The sequence below is a fragment of the Salvelinus sp. IW2-2015 genome, linkage group LG1 (genome assembly GCF_002910315.2).
Source record: "Salvelinus sp. IW2-2015 linkage group LG1, ASM291031v2, whole genome shotgun sequence".
NCBI lineage: Eukaryota > Metazoa > Chordata > Actinopteri > Salmoniformes > Salmonidae > Salvelinus > Salvelinus sp. IW2-2015.
The window spans coordinates 54,147,870-54,174,521 of NC_036838.1; the positions used below are offsets into that span (position 1 = coordinate 54,147,870).

Here is a 26,652-nt window from a genome sequence, read left to right on the forward strand (position 1 = left end):
AAGGTTTTTTTTTGGGGGCTGGGCCCAAACAAAAACACACTACACTTTAGAACAATCACCACAACCCACCAATTAGACAACAGGCTACCTTAAATCGGATTTCCACATCAGAAGACAACGACTAACACCTCCTCTTGATTGAGAACATCATCAGGCCAAACACAGAACAGACAACTTAGACTACAATTGAATGTCCTACTCAGAATCACACCCTGACCAAAAACATATAACCCCCCCCCCCCCCCCCACTTACAAGGCAACTTGGTCAGGGCGTGCAGTACCCCCCTCCCCCCAAGTTGCGGACTCCGGCCGCAAAACCTAAACCATATGGGGGTTGTCTGGGTGGGATCTATCCGCCAGGGTGGCGGGCTCTGGCGCGGGACGTGGACCCCACTCACCATAGTCATTACCCGCTTCATGTTGCCATCTTAGGAACGGCGACCCTCGCACGCCCAACCTTGGACTGGCAACCCTACTAACAGGCCCCCATGGAGGAGGAGCGCCTCCAGACGAGGGGCGGGCCGGGACTGGAGGGGCGGCTCCGCGGACGAGGCGGCGGTCCGGCTGAGGGGCGGCTCCGGATGAAAGGGCGGTCCAGGAACTGAGGGCGGCTCCTGACTAAAGGGGCTCCAGGACTGATACGGGCAGGCTCCGGCGGCTATGACCTGACGGGCGGCTCCGGCGGCTTCAGGACTGACGCGGCTCGGGCGGCTCAGACTGCGGGCGGCTCCGGCGGGTCAGGGACAGACGGGCGGGCTCCCGGCCGGCCAGGACAGACGGGCCGGCTCCGCGGCTCAAGACAGACGGGCGGCTCCGGCGGCATCAGGACAGACGGGCTGGCTCCGGCGGCTCAGGGACAGACGGGCGGGCTCTGACGGGCTCAGGAGACGGAGCGGCTCCGACGGGCTGGGATACAGACGGGCGGCGTGGACAGACGGGCGAGCCGGGCGGTCCAGGACTGGGGAGCGGCTTCCGGCGGCTCGGACAGACGGCGGCTCCGGGCGGCTGGCAGGACAGACGTGCGGCTCGGCGGCTCAGGACAGATCGGGCGGCTCCGCGGCTCAGGACAGACGGGCGGCGTCCGGCAGGCTCAGGAGACGGGCGGCTCCGACGGCTCAGGACAGACGGGCGGCTTCCGACGGATCAGGAACAAGACGGGCGGCTCGACGGCGCTGGACGACGGGGCGGCGGCTGGACAGAACGTGGCGGCGCTGGACAGACGGGCCGGCGCTGGACAGCACGGGCAGCTTCAGGCGGCGCTGGACAGACGGAGAAGCTCAGGCAGCGCTGGACAGACGGGCAGCTCAGGGCGGCGCTGAGGAAGACGGGCAGCTCGGCGGCGCTTGGACGACGGGCAGCTCAGGCGGCGCTGACGACGGGCGCACCTGTAGGGAGGAGACGGGAGATGACAGCCTGGTGCGCTGGGGCTGACACAGGACCCACCAGGCTGGGGGACCTCCAGGAGGCTTGGTGTTATGAGAGGCACCATGAAGGGACCGGGCTGTGGGGGAGCACGGAGCATCTGGTGCGCTAGCCTTGCACCACTCCCCAGGATGATAACTACTCTAGCCCGGACCCCCAGAGTGCAGGCACAGGTTGAACCGGGCTGTGAGGTAATCACTGGAGAATCTAGTGGAGCCTAACTAACGCCCCCCTCTTCTTAGGCTCCACTTCCCACATTGCCGGCACGAGCGGAGCGCCAGGATTAGGACGCACTGCCACCCTCCCAGCGACCCGGAGACACAGCACGCAGAGCTGGCAGGATTACCCTGGAACGAAACGGCGTACCGGGAGACCAGACACGCTGGCAGGGCACCCATACACCCTGTGGTAGCCGGACACTCGCATGACACTTTCGGGGGCTTGCCTATTAGCGCAGCGGGCTATGGGCACGTAACTGGCGAACCGTGCGCTTAACCGCATAACACGGGCCTGACCATAACGCGCTGCTATATATAGCACGGGGGTTGAGCTCAGGTCTGTACCTGGCTTAGCACACTCCCATGTGCCAAAAAGTGCCTCTCTACCCTTCGCGGCTGCCGTGCTGCCTCCTCATATCGCCGCCGACTCAGCTTTCGCTTGCCTCCAGCTATGCTTTGGGGCAGCGATATTCCCCCAGCTGCTGCAGGGTCCTTCCTCCATTTAAAATCTCCTCCATGATCAGGAGTCCTGAGGATTTCCGGCCGCTGCTGTGCTGCCCGCTACCACGCTGCTTGGGCCGGTTGTTGGGGGTGATTCTGTTCACTGTTGTCTCGTCCTCCTCATCTGACGAGTGGAGAAGTTTGAAGGATCGGAGGACCAATATGCAGGTGGTAGTGTTCATCTGATATTTATATACACGGAACACTTAACGAAACTACACCAAAATAAACAAAAAAACGAACGTTCGAACGTGAAGCTAATGAATAATAGTGCTGACACAAAAACACTACACTTAGACAATCACCCACAACCCACAATGACAAAACAGGCTACCTAAATACGGTTCCCAATCAGAGACAACGACTAACACCTGTCTCTGATTGAGAACCATATCAGGCCAAACACAGAAACAGACAAACTAGACATACAACATAGAATGCCCACTCAGATCACACCATGACCAAACAAAACATATTACCATACAAAGCAAACTATGGTCAGGGCGTGACACATATAGTCTTAAATCCCCCCTGTACAGGTTCACAGACAGCCGTGCTCTTTTCTATAGCGAAAGTTATATGATGATCCTGTCTAGATTCTGGGTGCTCATCTATTTATGTGTAATCACTTGTAAAGGATTTTTTAAATGCAGTGGAGGCAACTTTCGAATGCAAAAAAGGTAAAGTATGAGTTATTAATTATTAGGTGCTATTGTGTGAGTTATACTCTAATGTACAATGAATGTAGATATATCTTGAATACTTTTTCTTTACCATTGATACTATTAAAGTTACTTCTAATGTGAAATGAGTCCAATGTTAACAACAATTACAGTACAAGGAAAATAATGTGAATGAAGTTATCAAGGTGAGATGATAAGTAGATGGAAAGGAAGATTTTGTGACCCATGCCCTGAAAGGCAATACCAGGCAGGACCAAATCGCTCTCAGCAATGTGAACCCTGCACCTTCTGCCTTGAGAGTAAGTTATAATCATGTAGTAAGAAGTTACAATCAGTTTTAATACATGATGTAAACAAATGACCTGTTGACCGAAAATAGTATCTGTATAATGATCCCACACCAAATCTTGAATTGAATACTATGAACATTTGAACATCTTGGCCATGTTCTGTTATAATCTCCACCCGGCACAGCCAGAAGAGGACTGGTCACCCCTCATAGCCTGGTTCCTCTCTAGGTTTCTTCCTAGGTTCTGGCCTTTCTAGGGAGTTTTTCCTAGCCACCGTGCTTCTACACCTGCATTGCTTGCTGTTTGGGGTTTTAGGCTGGGTTTCTGTACAGCACTTTGAGATATCAGCTGATGTAAGAAGGGCTTTATAAATTCATTTGATTTCAATACAAATAGCCATACAATATGCCAGTGTAACCCACAGACACGTTTGTTTGTTTGCATCAATAAACTATAATATCTTTGTGTTTTATTCAGACAGTGAATTGGTATCAGAGTGCACAAAGACTTCCAATGCTATATGTCAGTGTCGTACAGGATTCATTAGAAGGAACGATGAGTCTTCGATATGCAAGTGTGCCAAGGGGTCTGAGCAGGATACATCAGGTAAAGCTGGAGCATGTAATACTGATGCTTTTTAATGGATTGATTAGTAAATGTAAATAACTGGCATTATATCATTTCTCACCTCAGGATTAATATGCCGTGAATGTAAGGAGGGATCCTTTACCACCAAAATGGACTCTAAATGTGTGAAATGGCGAGAGTATGTAAATGAACTAGCATTTGTCCAATTTTTGCTATTTGCTAAAGTATTCAGCAATCTCCTTACATTTACAATATAATGTTGAACTTTTTGTCATCCTTTGCAATTGATTTCAAAGCATTTTTAAGGCAGTCTGACTCATGGCTGTGTATCTGCTTGTGTCTTAGGTGTAGGAGTGGAGTGAGGATTCCGGGCAGTGCGACATCAGATGTGACCTGTAATGATAATTCAGAGCCAGAGGGGAAGACCCTCTCCTCCACACACACCACTTCCCCATCTGGCTCCATCCAGACCTTTTCTTTTTTTAAATTTATATTTATATTTCTTTATTTTTTTAAATACATTTTATCCCCTTTTCTCCCCAATTTTCGTGGTATCCAATCGCTAGTAATTACTATCTTGTCTCATCGCTACAACTCCCGTACGGGCTCGGGAGAGACGAAGGTCGAAAGCCACGCGTCCTCCGAAGCACAACCCAACAAAGCCGCACTGCTTCTTAACACAGCGCGCCTCCAACCCGGAAGCCAGCCGCACCAATGTGTCGGAGGAAACACCGTGCACCTGGCCCCCTTGGTTAGCACGCACTGCGCCCGGCCCGCCACAGGAGTCGCTGGAGTGTGATGAGACAAGGATATCCCTACCGGCCAAACCCTCCCTAACCCGGACGACGCTAGCCCAATTGTGCGTCGCCCCACGGACCTCCCGGTCGCGGCCGGCTGCGACAGAGCCTGGGCGCGAACCCAGAGACTCTGGTGGCGCAGCTAGCACTGCGATGCAGTGCCCTAGAKCACTGCGCCACCCGGGAGGTCCACCATCCAGACCTTTTCTAAGTCATTGATCCAGAGCCAAAGGTCATCCCCTCATCCTGATGTCCCCACCTTAACACCAGCCCCCACTATCAAGGTGACCAAAAGTCCCAAGTTCTCAACGGCAGACTTTGGCCAAYGTAAATGCTGTTCTTGACTCTCATCCATGACATACATTCATGTAAAACTTTGTGTTACAGTTGATCATTGTATAGCTTTATATGAATAATGCCTTATTTCTGTCTTCCAGTAATGACACTCATCGGAACTGTCCTGCTGCTTACTTTTCTACTTACCACTGTGACCTGCAAACTGATCACCATTCCTTGCATCAAGGACCACAATAAGCCAGCTGTCAGAACATGTATGTGCAACTGTTAGGGAAACTATAAGTCACACAATAGTTATGAGAAGTGTTACGTTAGTTTCTTTAGCTATTATGTGCGTTGTAGTTATTTGAGCTTGATGGGCTCTTGAATCTGAAATGTCATCTGTGTGTTGTTTTGTTTGTATATTCTGACTCTATTGTTCTACCCTAGCTCAGGACTCAATGTGCCGGAGGCCAGATTGAAGAAAGTGGAGACAGCAGTTCCTCTTCCCTGGTAAAACAACCAAGTTTGGGGGAGCCATGATAGAGATACCTGGCTATCTGTCTGTCAAACTATTCATATTGTCAAAATGTTGCTGTTATTCTCAATGCCACTCTTTTAAACCAGAAACAACTTTAAACAGTTTTTAAAATATGGTCAATATTTGATTCTCATGTATTCTGTTATTATGGAAAAGCATTTTAGACATTACTTTGTTTTCAATCTATTTGTCAACAATAGCATTGTTCTCGGCTGCGCTGGGGGATCTAGATATTATGTTATTTTCACAAATGGGCTTCTGACAAAATAATGATAAATACTACTTCCTGTTCCTTCAGGTGTCTGGTTAGATTTACAGGGAGATTATGTGAAAACAATGCTATGGTGGCAAAATAATGTGGCAACATATTGTAAAATGTGTATTGTGTTAAATGTTGTGGTTGTTTATGTCTTTGCAAATAAACRTTTTCACATTTTACATGATCCTAATGTCAATATGCACATTCTTAGGAGTTGAGACATTTACATAAACTAAGACCCAGCAAGAGCAGAAGTATCAGGATGTATAGAGAGAAGAATCAGTACATTACAGACACTGACACTGGGTAGGGTCTTCCCCCTGTGGATAGGCTATAGGTCTGTTACTTATTTTCAATGAGAGAGATACTTCCACCCAGTCTGTATGACTTCCACTCACGTTTTCAATCGAAACCATCAAGTCAAAGACAGAGTGTAACGGCAGCCTATTTCGTCCTCCTCATCGGACGAGGAYAGGCGAGAAGGATCGGAGGACCAATGTGCAGCYTGGTAAGTTTCCATGATTTAATAACATGAAAACAATATACAATTACAAAATAACAAAACAAAGTAACCGTCACAGTCCCGTGTGGCACAAACACTGACACAGAAAACAACCACCCACAAAATCCCAACACAAAACAAGCCACCTATATATGATTCTCAATCAGGGACAACGATTGACAGCTGCCTCTGATTGAGAACCATATTAGGCTGAACACAGAAACAGACAAACTAGACACACAACATAGAATGCCCACCCAGCTCACGTCCTGACCAACACTAAAACAAGCAAAACACATAAGCACTATGGTCAGGACGTGACACAGAGGCTGCCATCGTGAGCGAGATCTTATGTTGTTGATCACTTTTCATGTTCTGATAGTTTCCACTTTATCTTTTTTATCATCACTTTTCACATATCTCAGCAATGTTCATTACTGTGGTTGTAGTAGATATGTAGTTTTACAAAATGAAGGGATATTGTGTGCATAATAGGATGGAAAATGAGTGATGGGTGATCAAAAACATTTCAATCTACATCAGCCACTAAGACTGATTTGGGCTTGAGGTTACCGAAAAAATAACATGTTAGCCTTAACCTTTTTTCTAAATGCATTCAGCCTCAGGGTCATGATTTAAAGCCTCATCTAATAGATGGAACATTTTTAATAGCACAGGATCCCATTACTAGACTGGACCAGTTGTGAGCTCACCAAAGGATTAATGCCCCCTGGTGGCCCACACCTTCCAGTAGTAGTTAGAATTTCACCCATAGAATTAGGAATTAGAATTATCATACCTTTATGGAACTTTGAGGGATTATGACATAGGCCCTTTAGCAATTTATCAGGATCTCTCTATAATTCATCTATGCAACACTGATGATGGCTCTGTTTCTGCATGTGCTTCTACCAAAACATAAACTTACAGAAATGTGTCAAAATTCATAATCACTTTAACAGGCCAAAATGATAGAAACATAAGCAACTTGACAAAGGCTGGTTAAAATGTTGCATCACTGGCTTCATAAAAATATATCCTGTGAGCAGTAAACATGGACCAGACATATGTTGTGTAACTCCTGTAAAAAGCTTTTGTAACTCCTTCCATTTTGATCAGCATAATCAACCTGTTATATTTGCAACACTACACCTGAGCTTATAAAAATACAGGGGCGCAACTTTGGTTTTACAAGTGGGGGGGACAACACAACAAAATCCAGTTGTATAAACACTCCAAACAGCCTACCAGACCACTCAGAGGCATCCTCATGGTCCTAAAGCACACCATTGCCTCGTTTTGTATCACATTCCGATGATAAAACTGGGGGAGACAAAAACGCTATTTCAGAATGTGGGGGGAACATGTCCCCCCCATCCCCAGTGAAAGTTGCGCCCCTGTAAAAATATACCAGTATATGTAACAATATACCTGAGCACATCAAAGGTTAATTAAACCAGACAGTTAAATAATTTTGGGCCTAGTGGTTCGAGCATTGGTCCAGTAACCAAAAGGTTGCTGGATCGAATCCCCGAGCTGACAAGGTAAAAATCTGCCGTTCTGCCCCTGAACAAGGCCGTTAACCCACTGTTCCCCAGTAGGCTGTCGTCGTAAATAAGAATTTGTTCTTAACTGACTTGCCTGGTTTAATAAAGGTTAAATAAAACATTTATAAAATAAATAAAAGTGGGTCTCCACCACTAAAGGGTAGAGTTGACCAGGTGACGTGTGATCCTAGTTGTAGGCAGCAGTGAGTGGTGTGTGCCATGGCTCTGTCGGCTGAGAAGAGGACTCAATAAGGGGAACTATAGCTGTGTATGTAGCCTACGATAGTATTGTGACATTTAGGGCCCCACACAACCACCTACCTCGTGTTCCCTGTGGTCCTGATCTGCAGCTGACGTCACTGTGAAGAGGCGTTGTGACAGTTGTGACGTGTTCCTGTAAAAAAMAAATAAGACCAAGGACATCCAAAATCCATCAGAGTTTTTAATGAACCCAGCAACACTGATACCAAATACATTTTTTGGAAGAAAAAAAYGTTTGCACATTGGGAGAAAGAGAGAGATGCTCACACATTCAGCTTATGTACCTAGGTCTACTGTCAAACTCACACCATTCATACTGTACACATCATAGATTGCTTCAGCTGGATAAACGTCACAGAAACACTTGCTTCCTAGATTGCTTACCACACACTCACGCACCCACACAGAGAGAGATACCTGACGTCACTGCATACAGTACATAAAATAATCGGGGGAGAAAGGAGAATGTGTTAAACATAATGGACACTCAGTACATCCATATGACAGTCATCTGTCTTCTGTATTTTTGGACTATGGCTTTAGCAGCTGATCAACAATGCAATGATTCGTATGAGAAAGATGGCAAATGTTGTGAACTTTGTCCACCAGGTAAGACTTGCCTGTTAGAAGCTAAAAACTAACTACAACTCAGTGGAGTGGAGATCATGGAAACATAAATGGTATTATAAAAAGATAACATAATAATTCCAAATTTAAATCCTTCAGATTATTGCGGTAAATGTTTTGATGGCACCCTATACTGTGTTTGTTAAATGTTTTTACATATATCCATTGCTTGTAATTCTTTGTCACAATGTGACAAATACTTTATTAATGTAAGAATATAACTGAACTAATATTTAGTTGATKTCTGACTGGCTGGCTCATAGGTAAATTTGTGAAGAAGCAATGCACAGCAAGCACCAAAACTGACTGTGGTGACTGCCCAGTGGGCTTCTACTCTGAGACCAATGACCGCTTTGAGGACTGTCAACCYTGCCTCAAATGCCAACAAGGTAAGGGTTATGATGACAGCACAAGAGGCTGCTGAGAGGAGGACGGCTCACAATAATGACCAGAATGGAGCAAATAGAATGGCATCAAACACCTGGAAACCATGTGTTTGATACCATTCCACTTATTACGCTCTAGCCATTACCACAAGCCCGTCCTCCCCAGTTAAGGTGCCACCAACCTCCTGTGGATGACAGGTGACATAAATAAAACATTATTTTGGTCTAGCTCTTAAAAATCATTAGCGTCCTACCCTTAGATTGTTGATCGACCCTCAATGGTCAAAGTAACTAATAACAGGAAAGCGGTGGCTGTTGGGGCAGGCACACAGAGAGGCTCACACTGTTCATTCGTGTAATGGTTTGTAAATGTCTCCATTGAATTACTAGACTCTCACTTGGTAGTCTTCTTTCTCTCGTTGCTTTTCTGGGCAGTCTACACAAGAGTGTGCACCTCAACCGCAAATGCAAACTGTTCGTGTGGTTCTGGTTTCCTGTGCTCAGACTACGTCTGCTCAAAATGTGAAAAGGAAAATAAATGCCGCAAGGGGGAGGAACTAAAAAGGACAGGTAAGACTGTCATATGTTTTCCTTCCTCTACTACCTGTCACTGACTCAGCAAAAAACAATGATGCAGCAAAAAACAACATCATCTTAATGCGGGGAAGTGATCAGCAGGCATGTCCATACACTGCTAACRTGAAGTATGTTTTCCATTCACAGGTTCCAGGGAGTACACTTGGAAATGTGTCCCATGTCCTAATAACACATACTCTGACACTGAACATGGTCACTGCAAACTGTTGACACAGTAAGAACACTGTTTTGAAAAATAGCCAGATATCACTTTTAGCAGAGCTCCTCTATCATGTGAAATGTTTCTAGTGGCTCCAAAATAACTTGTAATACCTTGTCACCAACAGGTGTAGTGCACATGGACTTGATGTGATCTTCCCTGGGAACAAGACCCATAACTCAAAATGTGGCATACATGGTATGTTGGCAATTACAGTCAGACAAATCACAATCCAAAGTAATTTCCAATGTATACTAAGTATATGGACACCTGCTTGTCGAAAATCTAATTCCAAAATCATGTGTATTAATATGAAGTTAGTCCCCCCTTTGATGCTATAAAAGCCTCCACTCTTCTGGGAAAGCGTTCCACTATATGTTGAAACATTGCTGCGGGGACATGCGTCCTTTCAGCCACAAGCATTAGTGAGGTCGGGCACTGATGTTGGTCGATTAGATGTGGCTCGCAGTCGGCGTTCCAATTGATCCCAAAGGTGTTCAATTGGGTTGAAGTCACAGCTCTGTGCAGGCCAGTCAAGTTCTTCCACACCGATCTCGACAAACCCTTACWGTATGAAATCGTCTAGAATGTCATTGTATGCTGTAGCGTTAAGATTTTCCTTTACTGGAACTAAGGGGCCTAGCCCGAACCATGAAAAACAGCCCCAGACCATTATTCGTCCTCCACCAAAATGTATAGTGGGCACTATCCAGTTGGGCAGGTAGCGTTCTCCTGGCATCCGCCAAACCCAGATTTGTCCGTCGGAATGCCAGATGGTGAAGCATGATTCATCACTCCAAAGAATGCATTTCCACTGCTCCAGAGTCCAATAGCGGCGAGCTTTACACCACTCCAGACGACACTTGGCATTGCACATGCTGAGCTTAGACTTGTGTGTGGCTGCTCGGCCAATGAAACCCATTTCATGAAGCTCCCAATGAACAGTTTGTGTGCTGATGTTGCTTCCAGAGGCAGTTTGGAACTCGGTAGTGAGTGTTGCAACTGAGGACAGATGATTTTTACGCTGTACGCACTTCAGTACTCAGCGGTCTCGTTCTGTGAGCTTGTGTGCCTACCACTTTGCAGCGTTGTTGCTCCTAGAAGTTTCCACTACACAATAAAAACACTTACATTTGACAGAGGCAGCTCTAGCAGAGCAGAAATTTGACAAACTGACTTGTTGGTAAGGTGGCATCCTATGACGGTGCCACGTTGAAAGTCACTGAACTCTTCAGTATGGGCCATTCTACTGCCGATGTTTGTCTATGGAGATTGCATGGCTGTGTCCTCAATTTTATACACCTGTCAGCAACGGGTGTGGCTGAAATATCCGAAACCACTAATTTGAAGGGGCGTACACATTTTTGGCCATGTAGTGTATTTGGGTAGATCTAATTGTTTGACTGTTCATCAGCGACAGGAAGCAAAGAGGACGGGTGTTCCATTCAGCTGATTCTGGCCATTGGCGCCTTCTTCTTTACTGTCACCCTCCTGGTGTTCCTCACTCAAGCCTGCATCAGGATAATCAGACACAAGAAGCTTAAAGCCAGTGAGTAGCCTACCATAGAATAGGTTAAGTCGTTGACACGGTGTGTCGGTCATTTTGAAATTCTTTGGAACATAAAGCATAGGCAACATTGTATTCTCAAATTAATTACAGTATTCAGATGTAAAGTTCAAGTTAAAATAGTGACGTGTACAAAACAACCTTTTCACAACCCTTTCTCCCTTAGTGAACTGCCCTGCTACAAGTACTTCCATCGCTTCCTCAGATATATGTGTCTGCCCGCTGTCAAAGGAGGAGAGTGGTGGCCTGCTCATCCAGCAGGCTTGTACCAAGGACCATGCCAGCCAGAGTCTGCTGTCAATGGAAAGCATCTCCACTGTATGATCTGACATGTGTTGCAGGAGTGCTTTTATTTCAGAGATAGCATGGCAGCTAGTCCCAAGTGAACAAATTCAAGTCTTCTACAGAAACAACGTGCATTAAGCCACCTATAATTCCCCTGTATTTTGTAATCTTGTTTATCGCTTGCTTCCTTCATTTGTGCAGTCTTTCATCATTACTAATTATTATTTCTACAGCTTTTCTTACTTTTTTTGCACAATTAATACTTTTTTTTTTTTTTTTTACTATTTCTTAAGAGTAATAATAATACTCATGTAAATGACTGATAAGAACATTAACTGTTCTCTCAGCTATGACAAAAACATGTAGAGGCATCTTCTAATTCCTGATATTACTTTCTTTCATTTTTAAACAAGATTTGAACAAGTGAAATCAATGCAATCAATGTCAAATTAATATAAGTTCCATTAACAATGTGTAGGCTATTGTGTCGATTCACTTGATTGTATAAGTGGGTATGATTGCCTATAAAATGTGACCTTCTACAAAGGTGTTTCCCTGTACAGATCATAAAAAGGCTTATTACTGTACTTTTTTGTTTAAGAATAAATGAACAATTTTATAATTTTATTTATTTCACCTTTATTTAACCAGGTAGGCAAGTTGAGAACAAGTTCTCATTTACAATTGCGACCTGGCCAAGATAAAGCAAAGCAGTTCGACACATACAACAACACAGAGTTAGACATGGAGTAAAACAAACATACAGTCAATAATACAGTAGAAAAATTAGTCTATATATGATGTGAGCAAATGAGGTGAGGTAAGGGAGGTAAAGGCAAAAAAAGGCCATGGTGGCAAAGTAAATACAATATAGCAAGTAAAACACTGGAATGGTAGATTTGCAGTGGAAGAATGTGCAAAGTAGAAATAGAAATAATGGGGTGCAAAGGAGATAAATAAATACAGTAGGGGAAGAGGTAGTTAAGATAAGTATCTGTGATTTGTTTTATCAAGCAGTGCACGATAGGCTGCTGAACATTGTGACAGTGTTCGCAAATCTATCAAAATTGGAAGGATAGATAGAAACGATCAAAATTMAGCATAGTTAAGGGCGCAAGGAAGGAAGGGTGGGCACTGGACAGAATTAGAACAGCGGGAGAATCTCAATATCTTCCTTGCATCCTCTCCTTGCCTCCTAAACCCATTGGAGGATAATGTCAGAAAGGCGGGACTTCTGACTTTCTCATCCAATGGGTTTTGAGAAGGAGGGAATACAGAGGACGCGACGAGGATACAATTGAGATTCACCCAGTGACAGCATATGAAGAGACTAAAGAAAGGAAGAGTCCATCGTGCGCGGTCGCAAGTCATATGACAGCACTAAGCATTTCCTCTACACMTGTGCGAACGCCACAACACTGGTCGTTTTCTGTCGAAGTTGAGTGGTAATATCAATTTCAGGATGCTGGCATTCATAAACCAGCTTTTGGACTGGTTCAAGTCCCTCTTTTGGAAAGAGGAGATGGAGTTGACTCTGGTTGGACTTCAACACTCTGGGAAAACCACATTTGTTAACGTTATAGCTGTAAGTTTTTATTTTGCTGGTAGCTAATGTTAGCAGTTAGTTATAGTGCTTACGTAACTAGAAGGCTACTAACTAGGTAAGTTAGCGACTTCAGCAATATCGATTTAGTATCGTCCCTCTGCTATCTATATTATTGATTGCCTATCTGACAATTGTCTTACGCAAAGTCAGCCAGCTACAGTGGCTAACGTTAACGTACAATAGCACAAGTCATACTTCGCGGCTAACCTTCCAAACTAGATATCTACTGCTAGTTAGATGTCTTTAGTGGTTTGTTGGCAATATAATCAGACTGTTCAACCACTTTTTGGGAATTTGGCTAAATATTATTTTGCTCGCTAGTCTAGGTTTATTCCTAAAACGTCTGGATTAACTAGCTAATTACCCTTTTTACTAGCTACAACAGGCCAAGCAACAGCCTTAATGCCCACAACAGGGCGGTATTATTCCTTTAGTCATGTTTTCTACCCAGCTAGTAATACACTCGTGCCCCCCAGTGACCAGCTCGTTCATAAAATAATGCCGCGCTGATTTAAAAAAAAAAAACCAGTGGTAAATACAAACTATTTTCCACCGTGGCTGCTTTCCAAACACTTAAACGACACCCTCTACCACATGCCCTTGGGGGAATACGGTCCAACTGATTAGCCAAGCAAGGGAAGTCTGCAATGTAAGGCGCTCGTTTTTATTGGGTTTTGTGAGTGTTTAATTATGTTCACTCCGGGGCCTGAAACTTCCCATAATTCAATTCGCGGCGATTGTACATCCGCTAAAACAAAGTCAGCGAAAACTTAAAAACAACATCAATGGAMAAGTCAACGTACACGTGTAAGTAAAAACGAATGCAAATTAGTTAGACATGTGCTACTAATGCACATGACGGCACAAGCATTCTCGTTAAAAGTAAATGTTTTTGTTTGGTTATCTTTTGGAAATTGTATAAATTATTTTTTTCCTTTAGAAGTAACAGCTAGGCAGGCTAACGTCAGTTGGCTAATACATTTGCTAGCTATCATACAGTAACGTTAGGTGTATATTAATTATATATTTCATTTAAGTAGACATGCACTCATAATTGACTGTAGTGCGTATGTAACGGATGTGAAATGGCTAGCTAGTTAGCGGGTACGCGCTASTAGCYTTTCAATCAGTTACGTCACTTGCTCTGAYACMTAWMAGMAGTGTTTCSCCTTGCTCTGCAAGGGCCGCGGCTTTTGTGGAGCGATGGGTAACGACGCTTCGTGGGTGACTGTTGTCGATGTGTGCAGAGGGTCCCTGGTTCGCGCCCGTGTCAGGGCGAGGGGACGGTACTAAAGTTATACTGTTACACGTATAAAGCACCCATAAGCTACCGGTGGTTGAACACAATCATCGAGTGATGACTTTCCGACCATTTAAATCATTTTTTCCTCCCTTGCCCTGCAAGTGTATAACGTTACTAGACATCATAAAACGACCTCAGTAGTGTCCACTTAATTTGAGGGCTGAAGGGATAGGGTTTGTCTTAAGTGTTTAGACCGCAAACACTGTCTGAAAAAACAACTATTTTCCACCACCGTGGCTGCATTCCAAACACTGATGACGTACATGTATCATGATGTCTGACGAGTATACACTTGCAAGGCGAGGGAGGAAGGAATGATTTTTAAATGGACTGCCCTTGCCCGGAAATTCGTCACTCGTTCATCCCGCGATTGTGTTTTCAGCCACCGGTAGGTAGCTTGTGGGTGCCTTAAATGCGATAGTCAATTATGGTTGTATGTCTACTTACATTAAATATAATTATTATTATATGCCTACTGTATGATAGCTAGCAAATTAATTAGCGACATAATGTTAGCCTGCCTACATGGAACTTCTGAAGGATGTTTTATTTCTACAATTCCCAAAAGCTAACCAAACATAATTACCGTCATGTGCATTAGTAGCACAATTTCTAACTTATTTACATTTTTTACTTATACGTGTATGTTGACTCCATATTGACGCTGAGGTTTTATGTTTTGGCGGATGTACAATCATTGCGATTTGAATTACTTTGCGTTTCAAGCCCATTAGTGAACATAATTGTACACTCGCAAACWRCATTGAAAACAAGGGCTTGTGTTGCAAACTTCCCTTGCTTGGCTAATCATTTGGACCAAGGACCAATATGGTTGCGGAGATTCCCCCAAGGGCATAAGGCAAGGGTAAGTGGACGAGGGCGTGTCATGAGTTTGAAACGCAGCCAAAGTAAACAGCCCTCGGACCTAGAATGACGTTTTACATCGTCACGTCCGAGTGTACCTTAAATGTCCCTTTCCCAAGTGAGGAAGAGGGATGATAGGAGAGGCAACGGCCTTGGTGGAAATCTTGATGTTGACCTTAATTAAAAACAACCAACCTAAAGCTATTAATGTACATAGTAAGCTAATGTATCTAGTTAGCACTCCTGTCATGTAGCTAGCTAGTTACCCATAGCTGGTTAGCTAGTTTTATAGTTTGGTAATTTATTCCATTACATTTCAGATTTCCCCAAGTTTTATGAATCTAGCTACGTTTTATAGGTTCCTTACAATGAGACTAAGCCAATTTTCCAATGCTAAAATCAATGTATATATATTTTTTAGCAAGCTTCATACTTTTTCTTAAAGCTTTGTGGATTAAATTTGACACTTCGTGGCCACCATATTTGAAAATGTGACTACAGTTTGCATTGAAATGTGGGTCAAATCAACCCCGCAAGTGACCAAAGTTGTTCACTTGCTCCCTCGAGCTAAATCGAGTGTCGAGGGGGCAACGTTAGTGAATTGGACCTACCACTTAAGATGGCAATCAAACTGCATCCGGTTTTCGACTGGGATTCCACCGAGGGAAGGTGACTAGCGCAAGGGCTGAGGGGGTACAAATAAAGTGTTTGGACTGCAGCCTGTGTTAGAGTGGCTAAGGCTACTTCCGGGTTGTTGCGTACCCGGTTCAGCCAATTACGTTGCAGCAGTCTGTTGTTTATCCCAGGGGTGTATTCATTGGTCCAAACAAGTAAAACAACAGTTTTTATTGGACAAATTCAGGTATGTCCCGCCCAGTTTTGTTTGCAACCGAATCGTCTTAACGAATAGGCCCCTGGTCAGAACGCAACATCCAGAAGTAGTATTAGCCACTRTAGCATGGTGGTGGAAAATTGTTTTTATTAAGAATTTGCAAATGTGTCCTGTTTTTTTGGGGGGGTCATTGTGCCAATTTTACCGGTTTAAGGAGGAAACTGACTCCTTTGCAGCCTAATTGGAGGATGTTTTATGAATGAGCCAAACATCAGGAATAATGCCTTCTGGTAGACTTTTAGGCTGGGCTATAAAACTTTTTTTTTTGTTATTGGAAAAAATGCTATTTCTCAAGCAAGACGGTTGCAAGGACTATCTGGGATTGGTTTGAGTGGGGAAAACTGAAAATGTGCTGTTATTGGCAGAGGTTTGGAACTCTTTTATTGGTCTATTAACTCATTTACCGCATGGTGATGTCACCATGGAGGGCTAAAACTCCCTCTTACCAAAACAAGCTGACATTTACGGCTGTCTTTAAACAGCTCTTACACTAAAAGGGCATTATCATAATATTCACAATTTCACAGTATTATTCCAACCTAATAAAGAAAAACCCTTGAATGAGTAGGTGTGACCTAACTTTTGACTGGTACTGTATGTATGTGTGTATATATACATACACACACACACACACCTACTCATTCAAGGGTTTTATATTTTTACTTTTTTCAACATTGTAGAATAATAGTGAAGACATCAACACTATGAAATAACACATGGAATCATGTAGGAACCAAAAAAGTTTTAAACATGTTTTAGTTTCTTCAAAGTAGCCACTCTTTGACTTAATGACAGCTTTTCACACTCTTGGCATTCTCAAGCATCATTGTGTTGTCATCCAGAGTCACATTTTATTTTCCAAGCTATAGCACACAATATTTTGCATACAGCAGGTTTTCAATGGACCGAAGAGTTTGGTCTGCCTTGTGTGTTAATTTTTGGCATGGAAAAAACATTGTTATGCTGGTACCGTCACAGCCCTACTGCTCACGTCCTCGCTCCTCACCTTCTCAAAACCCATTGGAGGAGAAGGTCAGAGGGGAGGAACCTTTGGCTTTCTCCTCCAATGGGTTTTGAGAAGGTGCCGAGGAGAATGCAGTTCAGATTCTCCCACAGTCTTCACTCTCAATGACTTACAGCTAACACCCGCTAAACTGTGTACCCGACCAATGAATTTGATTTTCAGCTAGTTGCGTTGGCTAAACAAACAGGCCAGGGTCTCTTATGCAATCATTTTGTCATTAGTGTTACAACTAGGATTTCTCAATCTGATTATTAGGCTTTGGAAATCGTGATCCTTTCCTCTTGACATCACAGCAGTTTGGATGTGCAAGATCAAAGACAGAAAGATGCTAGCTGACCAGAACAGTTCCAACAGAATGAGATGAACTTGAGGACCTATGCAGTGGAGGCTGCTGAGGGGAGGACGGTTCACAATAATGGCTGGAATAGTGGTATCAAACACATAAACACATGATTTATCATTCCATTCACTCCATTCGGTGCTCTGATTCCCTTCAGCAGCATTCTTGCCTCAAAACACCCAGGCATTCTGTTTCTACCAATATAATAAACACCTAAACTTTTCCACGTAGCCTATAATTCCAGGTATTTCTTATAGGATGTAGAGTAACACTACTGACTTATTCTGAGTCAGTCAGTGTTGTAGTGAATGAGATGCATGCCGTTGATGGGGAAGTGCCCATGTGGTTAGTTGTAATATGTTAGGGTGGTGGTGTTTCCAGCCAGGCTTCACTCACGAGACCACTGCACTCACTTCTACTTTGACCTGGTCAGGTGACTAATCAAGTCGTGTGGTTACTAGTGTGCGGCAGACAAAGCATATGTCTTGCTCAGAGACTGTTTGGGTTCAAGTAAAGGGCAAAGACAGTTGACTGCAGAATGACTTCAATTGTTTCTCTGTCATCGAGTGTAGCCTATGATTTAGGGTTGGCTAAAAAGACACTATTCGCATTGCTCTTTTAAAGGCCCAGTGCATTCAAAAACGTGATATTCCTATGTTTTATATTTCCACACTGCGGTTGGAATAATATTATGAAAATGCCCTTTTTAGTGTAAGAGCTGTTTGAAAGGTGATTTGCCAATAATGGCTAGTTTTCAGTTATCCCCTCCCCACTTAGACCACTCCCAGTCAGTCCTAGCACAATTCTTGCTTGAGAAATTGCTAAGAAGCTATTTCTTTTTAAAAATGTAAACGTTTCAATCACAAGGTACTTAATTGTTACCCAGAAATTATGTAATATTGCGTAAAAAAATGACTGCATTGGACCTTTAAATTCTCTCTCCCTCCCTGCACCTATTCTCATAAGACAGGGTTCTTAGGCGATAGAAGATTTTTATTTATTTCACCTTTATTTAATCAGGTAGGCCAGTTGAGAACAAGTTCTCATTTACAACTGCGACCTGGCCAAGATAAAGCAAAGCAGTGTGACAACACAGATTTACACATAGGATAAACAAAAGTACAGTCAATAGCACAATAGAAAAATCTATATAGAGTGTGTGCAAATGGAGTAAGGAGGTAAGGCAATAAATAGGCCATAGTAGCGAAGTAATTACAATTTAGCAAATTAACACTGAAGTGATAGATATGCAGATGATGATGTGCAAGTAGAAATAGTGGTGTGCAAAAAAGTAAATAACAATATCGGGATGAGGTAGGTAGTTGGGCTATTTACAGATAGGCTGTGTACAGCAGCCGCGATCGGTAAGCTGCTCAGATAGCTGATGCTTAAAGTTGGTGAGGGAGATATAAGTCTCCAACTTCATTGATTTTTGCAATTCATTCCAGTCATTGGCAGCAGAGAACTGGAAGGAAAGGTGGCCAAAGTGGGTGTTGGCTCTGGGGATGACCAGTGAGATATACCTGCTGGAGTGCGTGCTGTTATGGTGACCAGTGAGCTGAGATAAGGCGGAGCTTTACCTAGCAAAGACTTATAGATGACCTGGAGCCAGTGGGTCTGGCGACYAATATGTAGCGAGGGCCAGTTGACGAGAGCATACAGGTCACAGTGGTATATGGGGCGTTGGTGACAAACGGACAAATTGTCTCCTTTAAAACCTGTCTGCATTCCAAACATATTTCACTGCCCTGGGGCATTGGGATCTTTTTTAGACCAGAGGAAAGAGTGCCTCCTACTGGCCCTCCAACACCACTTCCAGCAGCATCTGGTCTCCCATCCAGGGACTGACCAGGACCAACCCTGCTTAGCTTCAGAAGCAAGCCAGCAGTGGTATACAGGATGGTATGCTGCTGGTGTTATTCATCGGGTATTGGGCATTCGTAAATTCATCAGTTATTTCGCGCTCTGGCACACTCAGACGAGTGCTGTCAAATCTGAGTAGATAGCCAGTGTGAATTTACGAATGCAACCCAGCCACGACAATTAGGTTTATGTCTCTGGTATACCATTTTAGTTAGGCCTTGTATACAGGTGGCAATTCCAGAGGACATGTTAGAATTAGGAACACTTTGACCTAGCTTTTCCATGTTTGTTCCATGTCAGCTCAGCTTGTTCCATGTCAGCTCAGCTTGTACAATCACTCAAAGGTGATCAATGGTCTTTTCTCTTCTTGTTTAGTCTGGGCATTTTAGTGAAGACATGATCCCTACAGTAGGATTCAACATGAGGAAGGTCACAAAAGGCAACGTTAACATCAAGGTAGGTCTTCAGTCACTACAGTATGTAGGCTACTGTACTGTTTCACAGTGGCAATCTACCTACTGCATGATAAAAAAAATGTGGGACCTCTGCTTTTCCAGATCTGGGATATAGGAGGGCAGCCGAGGTTCAGGAGCATGTGGGAACGTTACTGTCGGGGAGTTAACGCAATTGTGTGAGTATCTGAGTTTGTCCTTTCCTGTCAGTCTGCATGGGTACAATTTAAATTCAGGAAGTGTACAGGACTGTTGATTGTTCTGTTTGTCTTAATCTCTAGGGTACGTGAGACGTTAGCGTCCCACCTCTTCAACAGCCAGTGAAACTGCAGGGAGCCAAATTCAAATACAGAAATACTCATTATAAAAATTCAGAAAACAAAACATATTTTACATAGGTTTAAAGATTAACTTCTTGTGAATCCAACCACGGTGTCAGATTTWAAAAATGCTTTACGGCGAAAGCATACCTTACGATTATTTGAGAACATAGCCCAGCAGACAAATCATTACAAACAGTAACCAGCCAAGTAGAAGAGTTACACAAGTCAGGAATAGAGAGAAAATTAATCCCTTACCTTTGATGATCTTCATATGGTTGCACTCAGAAGACATTAATTTACTCAAATGTTCCTTTTGTTCGATAAAGTCTCTTTTTATATCCAGAAACCKKCKKAAAAAAATCCAAATTGTATCCGTAAAGTTCATAAAAACATGTCAAACGATTTTTAWATTCAATCCTCAGGTTGTTTTTAGCCTAAATAATCGATAATATTTCAACCGGACAATAACGTCATCAATATAAAAGGTAAACATGAAAGGCACTCTCTCGGTCGCGCGCATGAAAAAGCTCTGACACGGCAGGGTCCACTCATTCAGACTGCTCTTACTCCCTCATTCTTCAGAATACAAGCCTGAAACAATTTCTAAAGCCTTGACATCTAGTGGAAGGCATAGGAACTGCAATTTGAGTCCTAAGTCAATGGATACTGTAATGGCATTGAATAAAAACTACAAAACAGAAAAAAATCCTGCTTCCTGAATGGATTTCTCAGGTTTTCCAAATCAGTTCTGTTATACTCACAGACACTATTTTAACAGTTTTGGAAACTTTCGAGTTTTCTATCGAAATCTACCAGTTATATGCATATCATATCTTCTGGGCCCGAGAACCAGGCAGTTTAATTTGGGCATGCTTTTCATCCAAAATTCCGAATGCTGCCCCCTACCCTAGAGAAGTTTTAAGAGACACGTTCAGTGAATACCAGTCAGTGGTCGAATATTGAGTTGGGTATGTTTTGAGCACGTCCAATTCTTTACTGTATACATAACATTATTTTCTATGCGTTTGTAAACTTGTGCCATGTCTTTTAAATATTTGATTTCTTTAGATACATGGTGGATGCAGCTGACCGTGAGAAGGTGGAGGCTTCCAGGAATGAGCTGCACAATTTGTTAGACAAGCCTCAGTTGCAAGGAATTCCTGTAAGTAAGCCTACACTTCTGAAACTGCTGAATTGAATGAATTCATGTAAATGACAAGAGTTTCTTAATATGATCAGCAAGCTTTTCTGCCACATGAGCTAAACTGTGGTTTGGCTTTTTAGATTTTGGTTCTTGGCAACAAAGGAGATATCCCCAGTGCTCTAGACGAGAAGCAGCTCATTGAAAACATGTAAGTATGAAGAGAAAAGATGAGGTGTTTCCTAGTAGTAAACCCACAGCAGTAATCACACAGCATCTGATCCATCTGAGCTGAGGTAGTGTGAATCAACTCTACATCCCCTTTTTTAAAGTTGAGTATACTCATTCTAACTAAATGACAGAGGAGGGGTCCCTCTCTTACTGTGCCTTGATTGATTTTTATTGCCAACACATGTATACACACTGTACATACATTTTAAAAAGTGATGGGGATATCACAAAGTCAGACTTATTTCCATTGTGGTTCCCCCCCTCCCCGATTTGAAAAGTCTGGAGATGGATATTGAACATTGCCATTGTGAGTTAGGGCCTTTGTATATTCTGATCAWGTGCTTTTCATAATATTTCAGGTTTAACAGGGTACTTATGAAATGGTGATGGCATCACTGATGTCACAATTGTTTCTTCTACAAACTTTAAAAAAAGAGCTTTTCAGTTTTCTTCCATGCTGTGTCCTTGGCTGTGCTTATCCACTTCAAGATGGATACACTAATATAGTAGCAGTACAAAGACATTCATCACACACAATTACTTATTTAAAGATGCACTATGCAGAAATCATTCCACCATTTCCTGGTTTCAAAAATTKTAATAATTTGCCATAATTTCAGTTTGTGACAAAACAAGCAGTCCATTGTGTAGAGAATCATTGTACCATCTAAACCGCTGTGAAATACCTTTGCAATAACTAAAAATAATGTTGTTTTGGATGTTTGAAGCTGGTGTACAAAACCAAAAGTACAAAAACTAAACTTAAAAAACGGAAAGCATTGAAATAGCGCACATAGAACAGATCTAACACTTTGACTCGGTTTCAATGAGAATGAAAGATCTATAACTGACATTTCTATGTGAATTTGGTCAGGTCCCCAAGACGTTAGATATTGTAGTCACATTTTCTATTGTTATTTTTTCAAATCTCTATACTTATGACCATAACTACCTTGGAAGATTAGTTACCATTCTTGAAGTTTTGAACACTGCTATCCTTTTACTAATCTCACATCAGCAAAGACCTAATGGTTTTATTTTAGAAGAGAAGTTTGACTTTTTCTAGGCATGCCTTTTTTTATAAGCTTTGTTCTCCTTTTTCATAGAGAAACATTGCATTCTTTTGTCACTTGTACCAAATACAGTACAGTATGAAGATGGGCACAAACTGCTTCACCAGTAGAAATCCCTGATCACGCTTGTAGGCGACGTTGGCTAGCTAAGCTCATGCGCAGAAACACGTCATCGGGTTTGAAGGTTGTCTTGTGCCAAACTGTGCATTTACAGGCCGTCAAATCAAAGGCACTCCTTTGATTAGACGGGGTGGGGATGAAAGCATGCCAGTTTGTCACTTTCACGAGGTTGGAGTAATAACATGTTCAATTACTTATAGCACTGAGCGATTGACCAACCTTTGTCATTTTTCGGGTTTTAAACAACTAATTTTGCCGATGTTTCAATTATTTGAATTCCCTTTCATTCAGTTTTTTTCTGTGAGCTCAATGCTTGGTAATGAACTACAATTACCATAATCCATTGCGCGCCTTGTCTGGTCTGTGTGTTCCTTTTATGCCTGCTACTTTAGGAGAGAGGGAGAAAGCGAGAGCAGTTGCTTCGCTAGGCATCTTAACCTGAAAATACATGATCTAAGTGATTGATAGTTAGTATTCAAAAGCCATAAAAAGTAAGCGCTATTTACTTTGAAGAACTACTAAAATATTCATTTTGTCAGACAGCATGGGCAGCAGCTCTATAGAGATGACTTGGAATTAAGTAATAAAGTCATCAAATAAAACAAATGTAATATACACAACTGAAATATTTTATTAAAGTATAGTAATGTGAATAAATGATGGTTAATAAGTGATAACAGTAATGGGTAGTCACTGTTTTACAGCATTCAACCGACATAATGCAAAACCGTGATTTTTTCAATAATCGAATCAAAACCGAACTGATCTCAAAAGCACTAGTCGCTCAACACTAACTACTTAAGTCATTGGCTCGAATGTTGTGCCTTTACATTTTGAGAAAATGAACTAAGGAAGAATGTTTCACTTCTCAAACCCCAGCCTGGTCTGCTTCGCAAGGTTTCCCAGAAGTCTTGTCCCAGAAGTCTTGCGATGTTGCACCTCTGGGTTTAGAAACTCCTTGCTAGTACTGTACTGCTTTTAGAAATTATACAGGTTTTCAAAAGGAAACAGCTCCCTCTGTTGGCCAGTTAATATTAACACCAACATAACAGTTGATAGCAGGTTATCAGTTTTTTTTACCGCTTTCTTTCTACAGGAATTTGGCAGCTATTCAAGACAGAGAGATTTGCTGCTACTCTATTTCCTGCAAAGCGAGAGACAACATAGGTGAGTAAGATGGTGATGGTGGAACGGTTTGCTTGTCTGAATGGAAGGCTGGAGGAGAGGAAACAAATGAACAATAACATGGTGCACCCAAAGTGGCTACATATATAAACCTGTGTATCCCGAATCATACTTACCCACCACTGTAGGCGTCTCGTGTTTCACCTGCTGTCTCTCCTGTCTCACACTGACCCCCATGCGTCTCCTGCCTTCCAGATATCACACTGCAGTGGCTCATCCAACACTCCAAATCTGGGAGAAGCTGAAAGTACAGGAACTCTGTTCTCCCAGATCTATCTTCAATGTTACCCTCATGCCACACCCTGTTCACTCTCTGTTCACACATGTACAGTGTTCCCTCCAACTCCGATGCTGCACTGTGCACCCTGCCCGTTACTCCCTGTTGTTCTAATTTTATCCAATGATTCTCCCCCACAAAACCCCATACTACTGCACTACTAAAAGATGGTAGCCCCTGGTCAATACCAAATACCACATCCCATGAGTCACAGAATGGGCATTACACCTCTGCCATGAGGTGCTACTTCAGTCTCCTGAACAGAGAGAGGTTTAGTCTCTCTGTTCAGCCCATTCTATGGGCTGAACGACAGGCGTATCCCACACCTGTAAGTCCGAATGTCTATAACACTAGTGTAGCGATCCTACACCCTCAGGATGGGTTGTTTAGCCACTGACTGGGGCCTCATCATTATACATGTTCTCCAGACAGTCCTGTGTGAAGCTATAGGGAAAATAAGACATAACTACATTACCAAAAGTATGTGGACACCTGCTTGTCGAACATCTCATTCCAAAATCATGGGCATTAATATGGAGTTGGTCCCTCCTAGGCCTGGCTCGCAGTCGGCGGTCCTATTCATCAAAAAAGGTGTTTGATGGGGTTGAGGTCAGGGCTCTGTGCAGGCCAGTCAAGTTCTTCCACGCCGATCTCGACAAACCATTTCTGTATGGACCTCGCTTTGTGCACGGGGGCATTGTCATGCTAAAACAGGAAAGGGTCTTCCCCAAACTGTTGCCATAAAGTTGGAAGCACAGAATTATCTAGAATGTCATTGTATGTTGTAGCGTTAAGATTTCCCTTCACTGGAACTAAGGGACCTAAATTGAACCATGAAAAACAGCACCAGACCATTAGTCCTCCTCCACCAAACTTTACAACTGGCACTATGCATTTGGGCAGGTAGAACTTTCCTGGCATCCGCCAAACCCAGAATTGTCCGTCGGACTGCCAGAGGATGAAGCGTGATTCATCACTCGAGAGAACGCGTTTCCACTGCTTCATTGTCCAATCGTGGCAAGCTTTACACCACTCCAGCTGACGCTTGGCATTGTGCATGATGATCTTAGGCTTGTGTGCGGCTGCTTGGCCATGGGAAACCCATTTCATGAAGCTCCTGACGAACAGTTCTTGTGCTGATGTTGCTTCCAGAGGCAGTTTGGAACTCGGCAGTGAGTGTTGCAACTGAGTACAGATGGCGGTCCCGTTCTGTGAGCTTGTGTGGCCTACCACTGAGCCGTTGTTGCTCAAAGAAGTTTCCACTTCACAATAACAGCACTTAGTTGACCAGGGGAGAAATTTGACGAACTGACTTGTTGGAAAGGTGGCATCCTATGACGGTGCCACATTGAAAGTGACTGAGCTCTTCAGTACGTGCCATTCCACTGCCAATGTTTGTCTATGGAGATTGCATGGCAGTGTGCTTTATTTTATACACCTGTCAGCAACGGGTGTGGCTGAAATAGACAAATCCACTAATTTGAAGGGGTGTCCACATACGCTTGTATTTATAGTGTATGTTAATATAAGTCACTGGGAAAGTAAATGGACTTTCTGGTTTCCCGTCTTGTCTCTGTCATCTTCTACTGTGAGATTAACTGCTTTATGGCCTTTGCCTTTTTTTTTGCCAAATCAAAAATGTTTGTCTTGGAAATTTCTTCTTTTTTTTGAGCAATGAATTATGTAAATAGTTCAGTAGCTAGGTCTGTACAAATATCAAGCTGTTAAGATTTTTTACTTATGTGAGCGTATATGGATATTTTATATTAATGTACTGATGGTCAAGATAGTGTGTTGGTTGTGTGGTTATCAGCCTTGTTTGTAATTTGCCTCAGTGGAATTATGTCTACTGCGGTCAATGAGCTGAGAGAGAGTGGCAGAATTCAAAGTGCCTTGTGCAATATCTCATCTCTGAAGCAAACAGCATGCAAAGTGTGCCTTCCTGAGCAAAGAGAAAACACCACTCCTATATATTCAAGAAATAAAAAGGCATGCTTTTTAATTTAGACATTGTACTGTTATCGTTCACCCTCAGTTGCGATATTTTCTGTGGTGCATTTTTGAAATATATATTTATGGTGTCAATACTTTGGAATTATTTTGTAAATATGTTATCTGGGTGGATAAAAAATGTAAACTATGCTTAAAGATTAACTTTGTCATTAAAATTAAGGACAACATTTGACTACACTCATTGGACTAATACTTGTACCAATAATCATAGCCTACTACCAATAGTCTCAAACTATGATTTTTAACTCGAAAACATCAGATCCGCAAACAAATGTCGGATAGTGCAAAAAAAAATATGTTATACCTCCAGATTGGTTTTGACACTGGTATTTTCTGACTCTTTACCTGTCTGAGCCCCTCTACTTTTTAATGCTTGTGGGTGTTTTCTATTGGTGCAAA

The 26,652-nt window shown here is 42.9% G+C and overlaps 3 protein-coding genes across 4 annotated transcripts; all 3 read left to right on the forward strand.

Moving 5' to 3' along the window:
• Positions 1 to 3,014: 3,014 nt before the first annotated feature.
• On the forward strand, positions 3,015 to 5,257 carry LOC111973549 (tumor necrosis factor receptor superfamily member 10C-like). Its single transcript, XM_024000957.1, has 7 exons — positions 3,015 to 3,123; positions 3,592 to 3,720; positions 3,808 to 3,880; positions 4,048 to 4,163; positions 4,692 to 4,826; positions 4,937 to 5,050; positions 5,226 to 5,257. Exons 1-7 carry the CDS (start codon positions 3,015 to 3,017, stop codon positions 5,255 to 5,257), a joined length of 708 nt encoding a protein of 235 aa, XP_023856725.1.
• Positions 5,258 to 8,308: 3,051 nt separating this feature from the next.
• On the forward strand, positions 8,309 to 12,173 carry LOC111972642 (tumor necrosis factor receptor superfamily member 9-like). The gene is made up of 7 exons (XM_023999698.2): positions 8,309 to 8,494; positions 8,776 to 8,901; positions 9,334 to 9,468; positions 9,622 to 9,709; positions 9,822 to 9,892; positions 11,109 to 11,243; positions 11,428 to 12,173. The coding sequence occupies exons 1-7, from the start codon at positions 8,365 to 8,367 to the stop codon at positions 11,583 to 11,585; spliced, it is 843 nt and encodes a 280-aa protein (XP_023855466.1). The 5' UTR covers positions 8,309 to 8,364; the 3' UTR covers positions 11,586 to 12,173.
• Positions 12,174 to 12,858: 685 nt separating this feature from the next.
• LOC111970196 (ADP-ribosylation factor-like protein 8B-A) lies at positions 12,859 to 26,430 on the forward strand. 2 transcript variants are annotated; one of them, XM_023996790.2, is made up of 7 exons: positions 12,859 to 13,131; positions 19,814 to 19,894; positions 19,996 to 20,069; positions 21,282 to 21,375; positions 21,498 to 21,565; positions 23,875 to 23,945; positions 24,159 to 26,430. In XM_023996790.2, the coding sequence occupies exons 1-7, from the start codon at positions 13,009 to 13,011 to the stop codon at positions 24,206 to 24,208; spliced, it is 561 nt and encodes a 186-aa protein (XP_023852558.1). In that variant the 5' UTR covers positions 12,859 to 13,008; the 3' UTR covers positions 24,209 to 26,430. The 2 variants fall into 2 exon arrangements, with proteins under 2 accessions (XP_023852558.1, XP_070301904.1); XM_070445803.1 differs by lacking the exon at positions 12,859 to 13,131 and adding an exon at positions 14,367 to 14,843.
• The last annotated feature ends 222 nt before the right edge of the window (positions 26,431 to 26,652 follow it).

Coding starts and splice junctions, on each gene's coding strand:
- LOC111970196 (XM_023996790.2), top strand. CDS start 13,009: ATGCTGGCATTCATAAACCAGCTTTTGGACTGGTTCAAGTCCCTCTTT. Junction 13,132..19,813: donor CATTTGTTAACGTTATAGCT/GTAAGTTTTTAT, acceptor CTTCTTGTTTAG/TCTGGGCATTTTAGTGAAGA. Junction 21,566..23,874: donor AAGCAGCTCATTGAAAACAT/GTAAGTATGAAG, acceptor TTCTTTCTACAG/GAATTTGGCAGCTATTCAAG.